This window comes from Pistacia vera, unplaced genomic scaffold (genome assembly GCF_008641045.1).
Source record: "Pistacia vera cultivar Batoury unplaced genomic scaffold, PisVer_v2 Contig397, whole genome shotgun sequence".
NCBI lineage: Eukaryota > Viridiplantae > Streptophyta > Magnoliopsida > Sapindales > Anacardiaceae > Pistacia > Pistacia vera.
The window spans coordinates 153,840-163,679 of NW_022196220.1; the positions used below are offsets into that span (position 1 = coordinate 153,840).

Here is a 9,840-nt window from a genome sequence, read left to right on the forward strand (position 1 = left end):
TGCCATAATATCCACAGAATGTTGGTGGATAACGGAAGTGCTATGAACATCCTGTTCCAGGCAGCTTTCGAAAGGATGATCTTGGACGAGGCCGGCCTGATGCCCGCCTCGATCCCCTTGTATGGTTTGATCGGGGACCACCTGATCCCCAAAGGAGCGATCTTACTTCCAGTCACTTTGGGTGACTTTGACGAAGTGACCAAGGTAACTAAATTCTTGGTAGTGGATGCTTATCTGCTTTTAATGGTATCTTGGGGCGACATCTGCTGAGAAACTTTAAGGCAGTCACTTCGATATACCATCTGAAGATGAAGTTCCCCACCCCGACGGGGATAGGGGAAGTTAGCAAATCTCAGCACGTCTCTCACGACTGTTACGTAAAAGTAGTACAGATGGCTTGTAAAGGGAAAGGTATCTCGCATCGCATTCCCTGACAGGCAATGACGATCAGTCGGATCGAGCCACAGCGTGGCCCAGCCGAGGATAATATGGATCCTCGCATTCAGAATGCCCTTCCAATGGGCCAGTTGAAGATCTATCTGAAGTATCGGTCGACCAGAGTGAGCCGAGCAGAGTGTTAAGGATTGGGAGCAATCTCAACCCCAGTTCGCCACCGAACTGACCAACTTCCTCAGAGAGAACATCGATGTGTTTCACCTGGTCGCACGCATATATGGTCGGGATCAACCTGAATATTATTTGCCATGCATTAAACATCGATAATGAAGCTAAATCGGTTCGCCAAAAGAGAAAAGCGATGGATCCGGAACAATATGCCACCTTGAAACTTGAGGTGGATAATCTCTTTCAGAATGGATCCATCCGAGAAGCGCTTTATCCGACTTGGGTTGCCAACCCGGTTCTAGTAAAGAAGCCCAACGACAAATGGCGAACCTGCGTCGACTTCACTGACCTCAATAAGGCATGCCCAAAAGATAGCTTTCCCCTGCCCAGAATCGACCAGCTCGTGGATGCCACCTCTGGGCACGAGCTACTGAGTTTTATGGACGCATACTCGGGATACAATCAAATTCTGATGTACGCGTCAGACGAAGAGCATACATCCTTTGTTACAGATCAGGGGCTGTACTGCTACAGAGTTATGCTCTTCAGCCCTTCGGCCTCAAGAACGTTGGCGCAACCTACCAGTAGTTAGTTAACCGAATGTTCTCCGAACAGATCAGAAAATCAATAGAGGTCTATGTAGATGACATGCTGGTCAATCCCATGTCGCTTCAGATCACATAACACATCTCGCTGAGATGTTTGATATCCTCTGATAATACAGAATGAAGCTAAACCCTCTCAAGTGCTCATTCAGAATATCCTCGGGAAAGTTCCTAGGATACATGGTTAACCAACGGGAAATAGAGATCAACCCCGAAAAAATCCAAGCTCTCCTCGATATGAAAAGCCCGACCAACAAAAAGCAGGTCATGAGCCTCAATGGGTGAATAACAGCACTTAGTCGCTTCATATCGAGGGCAATAGATCGTTGTCTGCCATTCTTCAATGTTCTAAGGGCCAATAAAAAGTTTGAATGGACTTCCGAGTGTGAACAGGCATTCCAGAGTATTAAAGAACACCTCGGGAAGCCACCTCTTCTGCCCAAGCCTCTCCTGCAAGAGATCCTTCTCCTATATTTGTTCGTCTCCCAGTTCGGGAAAAAGACAGGGTCCAATGGCCAGTGTATTACGCAAGCAAGCGTTTGGTGGATGTTGAGATGCAGTATCCGGAAATGGAACGATTAGCCTATGCCCTGCTCATCACTTCCAGAAAGTTGCGACCTTACTTCCATGCCCATAGGATCCATATAATGATTAATTACCCTCTCAGGCAGGTCTTCCAAAAGCTGGAGGCGTTGGGTAAATTGTTTAAATGGGCCATGGAATTTAAATCAATTCGATATGAAGTACAGACTGAAATCAACTATCAAAGGGCAGGCTGTTGCTGACTTCATATTAGAATTCTCATATCTTCCAACGAGTGAGTCGGAGCAACAGCCCAGCGAAGTCATTCAAGAAATTGCTCAAAATCTATCGAGCTAGAGCTTCTACGTTGATGGATCATCGAATAGAAAGGGGGCCAGTGTAGGTCTTCTCCTTTTGAGTCCCGAAGGGGCTCGCATTCATGGCATTCTCCAGTTCGGGTTTAAGGCAACCAATAATGAGGTCGAGTATGAAGCCCTGCTAGCTGGACTGTAGTTGGCCAAAGAAATTGGTGCAACCACGATCAGTATCCACAGCGACTTCATGCTAGTTGTTAATCAGATTTTGGGAGAGTACTAAGCCAAGGAAGAAAATATGATCAGCTATTTGAAGAAAGCCAAGGCCGCACTCGAGCCGTTCAAGCACTTCACGATCATTCAGATTCCCAGAGATAGCAACTCTGTGGCAGATGCCTTAGCAAGGATAGCCTCGTCATTGGACTCAGATACACCAGATAGCATTCCTATTCGATTCATCGAGACCCCCAGTATCAGCTCGATCGAACAGGCCGTGAATGTAACAGAATCAGATTCCTGGATGACCCCCATCATTCAGTACCTCAGGGATGGAACCTTGCCTAACGACAAGGTCGAGGCAAGGATTCTACGAACAAGATATGCTTGTTACACCCTCATCGGAGACCAGTTGTACACACGAGGGTTTAGCGCCCCTTTCCTCCGATGTGTAACCAGCGAAGAAGCAGATTACATCATGAGGGAGATACATGAAGGGATCTACGGTAATCACACTGTCGCACGATCTGTTGCAAACAAAGCTGTTTGTCGAGGGTACTACTGGCCTCTAATCCAAGAAGACACCTACAACTTTGTCAAAATGTGTGACAAGTGCCAGCGGTTCGCGAACATACCGTGAGCTCCTTCCCACTAGCTAATAACCATGACCAGCCCCTAGCCATTATCCATGTGGGGAATCGATCTCATTGGTCCCATGCCAATTGGTAAAGGGGGAGTAAAGTATGCTATGATCGCGGTGGATTATTTCACCAAATTGGTAGAAGCCGAGCCATTAGCCGTAATCACAGCCAAAAAGCTCAAGGACTTCGTTTTCAAGAACATTGTGTGCCGCTACGGGATTCCTCATACCCTCATCTCAGATAATGGTAAACAGTTCAACAACGAGGAGTTCAAGCAGTTTTGCGACAAGCTAGGTATTCATCAAAAATTCGCCTCAGTCACGAGACCGCAAGCAAATGGTCAAATTAAAGCTATCAACAAAACCATTAAGCACATTCTAAAGGCCAAACTTGGCGCAGCCAAGGGGAATTGGGCCGATGACCTCCCTGAAGTCCTATGGGCATACAGGGCAACTCCAAGAACCTCTACCTCAGAAACCCCTTTTTCGCTAGCATATGGTTGCGAAGCAATGATCCCTGTGGAGGTAAGAACCGGTTCGCTACGGAAGGACTTGTACAACGAAGCCGAAAATGAAGCGCTTATGCAAGCAAGTCTGGATCTTGTTGAAGAACATCGTAGCAAGGCTCTATTAAGAATAGCAGCCTATCAGCAACGTGCGAAAAGGTTCTTCGACTCTAAGGTCAGATGAACAGACTTCCAGCTCGGCGACCTTATATTAAAGGAAGTTCTTCTCGGTGCTAGAGAACCAAGTACCCAAAAGATTATCAAAAGCGATCTTTATTTATTTGTATTAAAAAAAGAGCACATAATCAAGTAAGATGAAAGCTACAGAGGCGGATCACTGATCCTCGCCCCCAGGTCCCGGAGGGGCAATCTCGACGTCTCTAGACTGGTCGCCAACCTCCTGTCGAAGAGCAATCTCCTCTGGGACGTACTCTGGATGTTCTTCCAGATTAGGTCCCTAAGCCATTTCCTCAGCCTCGGCCTACACCAGAGTAGCCAGTTCGTCCTTGTACTCACTGGGGAGGTCGGACAGATCCATCTCAGGGTTCTTCGCCTGAAGAGCAAAGATGGACCTAATCGTCCAATCTGCAGCCCTGCTCTCGATATCCGTTTCCTGCTGCTGCATTTTTGCAGTCAACGAAGTGATGCGACCCAGAGTATAATGGAGCTCGGCCTCAAACTCTGATCGCTACCTCTTAGTAGCCTCCCACAGATTGGCCCTTTCCTGCTCAGCTAGCAAGGCTCGTTCTAAGGTATTTTGCAGCACTTGATCCTTCTCACCAGCCTCCCTGGAGAGTCTGGCCATGGTCCGCTGGAGTTCCTTGACCTCCTCGCCGCGTTTGTCCAGCTCGATCTTCTGAAAGTCCACTGTGCGGCGGGCAGCGTCCCTTTCAAACATGTGTTGGTCTGCCTGAGCAATGGACGAGTCCCTGTCTGCTCGTGCGGCCTCCAACTCCTGCATAAGCCGCGTATTCTCCTCCCGCAGCTGGACCAATTTCTCAGCAGACCCCAGCTGAGCCTTTTGCTGGGACATATGCAGGGAAAGCAAGGCCTGCATGACAAGAGCAAAAAGTTACTCCCTTTTGAAAAACGAGCAAGGTTCCTCATCGAGGGTAGTTCGTTTACCTGGCTCAGGAGTTGGAATGATGTGGACAACAGGTCAATGGAATTGGAGGCCATAAACTGTTTGAACTTCTCAGCAAGACCACATTCCAATAGTGTTAAAACCACCAACTGCAAATGGTCCAGCAGTTGGGCCATCGAGTCTAGCACAGGTGTGCTTGCACCCTCGGCAGGTAAAGCTTGCCCTGCGAGCTCTTTGCCAAACCTCCTCCTAGGGACTGCAGTCGCTAGTCACGTCGACTGACCGATGGAAATGTCGGTTGCACCTCTAAGTGGCCCTCCCGAGCTAAACGCTTGGTAAGGCCGCGACCTTTCGGGCTGAATGCCCAAGCTTTCCTCTTCGGACTCTGATTCCTCAGTCCGAATTTGCCGCCTCTTTTTAGGCCTTTGGGTCGTAGTTTTCTGCTTCGGGCGAGCAGCTGAAGATGGGGGAACTTCTGCAGGTTGGGCCGGAGCACCCGCCTGTATCCTTCCGACGGAGGGACCGTTGGGAGCAGCTCCAATTGGCCCGATGGTATGCCTCTGAGGGAAAGAGAATTATCTTGATCGTGGCGACTTGGACACCCGTGAAGGCATCGTCGCTGCATGCGAACACCGTTAGTAAAACAGTTCGCTAAAAGAATTTGAAAGGAGAAGTCAAGAAACTTACTCGGTGGGGTCTCTAAGGTTGCGCCCGCGTTGAAGAAGTCGTACCTCCGTAAGTTCTCGGTTGTCACAAGCAACCTCGCATCTCGGCTTTTGCGACAAAAAACCGAATGTTGTGATTCTGTCCAGGTCCGCGACCAGGTTCAAATTGGTCGTTCTATTAACTGTCAAGAAAAAACAAATAGCTCATTAGCGAATAACAAAAATCGAGAGTTCAGAAGGAACGAGAACCTACTCGGATCCTGAAAGCAGTGGATGCCACCATAATGAAAGAAGAAAAACTTTGTGTCGTATGGTCTCGCATTACTCGGATAGCTATGTATCCCCGCTTGTATTGTGTTTTGCCTGGACAAGTACCTAGAATCCTTGTCCTTGCTCTTTTTCAAGATGTAGGAGCAACCGAGCTCAACCGTTGTTAGCTCGCCAGTCAATTCTCCTGACACGCGATGTACATGGCGATGGCGATGGCGATGGCGATCATGTAAGCGTTCGGGGTGAGCTACACTAGTGCGATCCCGAAGTGATCAAGGATCGACCTAGTGAAAGGGTGGAAAGGGATCGACCCCCCACCCTTGAAGATATCTTCCGAGATCGCAGCCATCCTACGTGGCGGATCCCGGGCAGTATGCACCCTATCACAGAAAATCTCTATGCTGACAGCGAACTGGTTAACCAACCTTTGCAGCTCGTCGGCGGTAAGCGTCGAGTAAATTTCTCGAGGGGGGCCCACAAGGGCATCCTTTACAGGAGAGCTGGCTCCTTCCTCGGCTCTGGTCATTGGGGGGTCCATTTTGCAATCTGCAAAAGCGACAAAATTGTACCATTCAATCTTCGTACATTTTTGTACGATGACGTGGAGGAAAGTTTTTCCTCCCTAAACCCAGAAGAAAAAACCTTAACAGAATACTTGTAGAGCCACCATCAATGGCTCCAGCCCAACGGGTATTTCATCTCCGATGAGCTACCAACGGACAGTCATCGCATGGTGACTATCGAAAGCAAAAAACATTGAAGATAAAAGAAGGGAATCATCTTTACCTCTAAGAATGAGAAAGATTAGCTCCTGTTCTGAATATCGAGCGAACACCACTCTGAAAAGCAAAAAATCAAGACTGGCGAAAGTTTCTTGCTCTCTGAGAATGAAAATACTGTGACTTTGCATGAAGAGAGCTTGGGATTTTATAGTGAAGGAAATGGCGCTTTGGTATCCTGAAATCAAATAACGTTTAGGCAGAAAACGTATCTGACCGTTGATCGCGACCACGTGTCATGAATCAACGAGGAAGAGTGGCCGTCATGCCTCAAGAAACCAGATCGTCATCCCCTTCCATTGAAACGCTCAAACGACAACATGTTTTCCCTCCTCCACATTTAATGCGCCCACACCCGCATTTAATGCTCTGCTAGGGAATGTCGTTTCAGCATAGCTTTTAATGTGCATGGCTGGCACTTATTGCGCATAAGACACGTCTGTCAGAGCAAAGGGCCTTTCATTTAATGCATCCGCTGCAAAAGGTGCAACGGATAACATCTAAAGAGATCGTTGCCAAAAACACTCTTCCCCATCAGTTGCAAAGCGATGTGACTCTCCGAACCTTTCACTAGTCGTGGGGTGATGTGACTCTTCGGACTTTTCATCAATCGCGACGTGACGTGATTGTTTGACCCCGTCTCACGTCAATAGCGAAGCAATGTGACACCGACTGCGAAGCAGCGTGATCATTTGTCCTAAAAAGTTGCTAAGTGAGAACAGGTCAAGAATTCCCTCAGGTCGGGACCATCACTAGCACTGGGTACTCGTGACCAGGTCATTGATCCTGAGGTCACGGATCCTCCTAGGTCGCTTATGAGAATGTCCTCTCGAACTCCTTTGCAATCAGGTCGGATCGACCAACATCTCTTCAAACACATCAAATCAAGGCATCTATAGTTTCCAAGGTTCGATTCTCAAACCTTAAAAACTAGGGGACTTCTGTTATGCTTGAAAATATAAGGCAGATGCAAGACTCGGTCAGCATAAAAAGTCAAAGCTTAGGTAGGCCCGCGGCCAGTCAGAAACAGCCACGTCGCGTGGTGACGTGAGCAGCATACTCTTGTCAGTGAAGTGAGTGCACGTCAGACCAGCCAGGAGCTATAACGATTCAACGTGTCCAATCCCTGCACCAAATCGCGTAAATCACTCTGGAAGGTAGGCAATGGGACATAAAGAAGGATTTGCACAGATAATCCCACCAACTCACAGATTTAGTAATGATTACCTTAATCCATCCCACTATAAATTGAGGGCTCTTCTCCCGTTTGTGGGATTCGCTCATTCAACTCTTTATTAGCTATTTTCTCTCAAGAATATATAGCATTCCCTCTCTTGTACAATCATTTGTAAGTCAGTCCGCTGAACGCGACCTGACCACTATCATTAATATAAAAACCAATGGACGTAGGATTTGCTTCCTTAGCATCCAAACCACTTTAAACGTTGTTCCTTACTGTTTTTACTCATTCTTTTCATTCACGTGTATCTTCTGGACCCGCTTAACATTTCACACATACGTTTGATTGGTGTCAAAATCACGCATCAATAATTTTGAATAATAATGTTGATGAATAGTGTCGGTGTATTGATATATATAACGTGTACATGCTGAAGTTGAATTCGAAATTTCTTTGAGATATTTGAAAACATGTCATTTTCCAATCACGGTAATATGATGAACATCCAGTCCTTTGGTCCGTTACGTATACGGTATACCTTGAGCTTCTCCCCTATCCGACTCTCCAAACTAGATCCAGATGGGAAAAAGCCAATTATTAAGGCAGTATTTGAAACTCCATTTACAGCTCTACCTATATATATAGGCTGCTAGCCAACTCAAAATTTGGAAATGGGCTCGTTCCCCTGTCAACGTCTTCATATATGTTTGTAAAATATGAGCATCTAATGTTTTAACTCATTTTGCTCATATTACGTGTAAAAACAAAATAAGTCATTCTTGAGTCATCGTCACATCTTCATAATTATAGACATGTAATGTTGAACATTTCAAATTTGACATCACTAATTAATACGTATCTTATAAATGGCATTATCATGTCAGTTAACATGCCAATTTTAGATTACCATTTAGAATGTCTAACATTATTTTAATATACTTTAGGATACGTGTTATATATTACTGATTCAAATAAGAGTGACACTTACACATAGAAATATGATAATAATCCAAAATTAGTTTCCAATTTGTTACGTTAGTTAACTATTATCTTCTATTCATTCGTGTGTTGCGTGACAATAATGTCTTTCTTGGTCAATCAATATTTAAAGCTTGAAAAGCATATACTCCGTATTATAAAAGTATCTACCGAAACATGTGTCTATCAAGAAAACACGTGTGCCCTGGATTTTTCTGTGTGCTGATTGTTTATAAAAGCTACTAATTGTTGCTCTTATGCATGTAAAATTAGTACTTCATCTGTTGGTTGGTTATATGTCTTCAAAACACAAATGGCTACTTCATATTTGCTTTGTGCCTTTTTCATTACAATATTGAATATCCGGATGGTCATGTGTGCTTCCTGCGGACCAATTATAGCTAATGATGAGGAACGTATTCACGTAGCTCTCAACTTGGAGTTCCTAGAAGCCGAGTTTTTCTTGAACGGTGCACTTGGTAAGGGGCTTGACACAATAGATCCAAGTTTGGCAGCCGGCGGTCCTCTTCCAGTTGGCGCTAAAAAAGCCAATCTTGACGCCCTTACAAATCGGATCATGGAAGAATTTGGTTATCAGGAAGTTGGTCATCTCAGGTCGGCTCTTAATGATAATTTTACTTATATAAAGTGTTACTAAAAATTAATATATAGTTTTTTTATTCATAAATTAATGGTTTATTATTTTTCACTTTTAGGGCTATTATAACAACAATTGGTGGGTTCCCAAGGCCTCTATTGAATCTCAGCACTAAGAATTTTGCTAATATATTTGACGAAGCAGTTGGCTACAAATTGGCACCTCCATTCGATCCTTACATGAACACTGTCAACTATCTCTTAGCATGCTACCTTATCCCTTATGTGGGACTTGTAGGTTATGTTGGCACTATACCAAACCTCGTCAACTACAATTCTCGAAAAGTAATAAATAGATCAGAAGATTCTCTCTCTTTCGAGAAATTATTTACATATATCTTAATTAACGCATATACTTGATCTATATGTACAATTTTGTAGTTGGTTGCGGGACTCTTGGGAGTGGAGTCTGGACAAGATGCAGTAATACGAGCATTGTTATACGAGAAAGCAAATGAGACGGTGTTACCTTATAACATAACAGTGGCGGAGTTCAGCAACCATATCTCCCAGCTTAGGAACCGGCTGGCCATGTGTGGCATCAAAGATGAAGGGCTAATAGTGCCATTACAACTTGGAGCAGAGAACAAGACAGAAAGTAACATCTTATCGGCGAACGCAAATTCTGTATCTTATGAACGAACTCCACAGGAGATATTAAGGATAGTATATGGAACTGGCAGTGAATACAAGCCCGGCGGATTTTTCCCCAGTGGTGGCAATGGAAGGATCGCAAAAGGATTTCTTGCTAAAGATTAAGGGTGTGTTTACTTTAAGGAATGTTGTATTATGAGAATGTTATATAAATTTAGGAAAATGTGTTTGTTTGGTTAGAATAAATTGGTGATTATATTAATCTA

The 9,840-nt window shown here is 45.0% G+C and overlaps 1 protein-coding gene across 1 annotated transcript; it reads left to right on the plus strand.

Annotated features, from left to right (window-relative positions):
* Positions 1 to 8,569: 8,569 nt before the first annotated feature.
* Positions 8,570 to 9,840, plus strand: LOC116141290 (desiccation-related protein PCC13-62-like). Its single transcript, XM_031426807.1, has 3 exons — positions 8,570 to 8,938; positions 9,040 to 9,265; positions 9,362 to 9,840. Exons 1-3 carry the CDS (start codon positions 8,637 to 8,639, stop codon positions 9,737 to 9,739), a joined length of 906 nt encoding a protein of 301 aa, XP_031282667.1. The 5' UTR covers positions 8,570 to 8,636; the 3' UTR covers positions 9,740 to 9,840.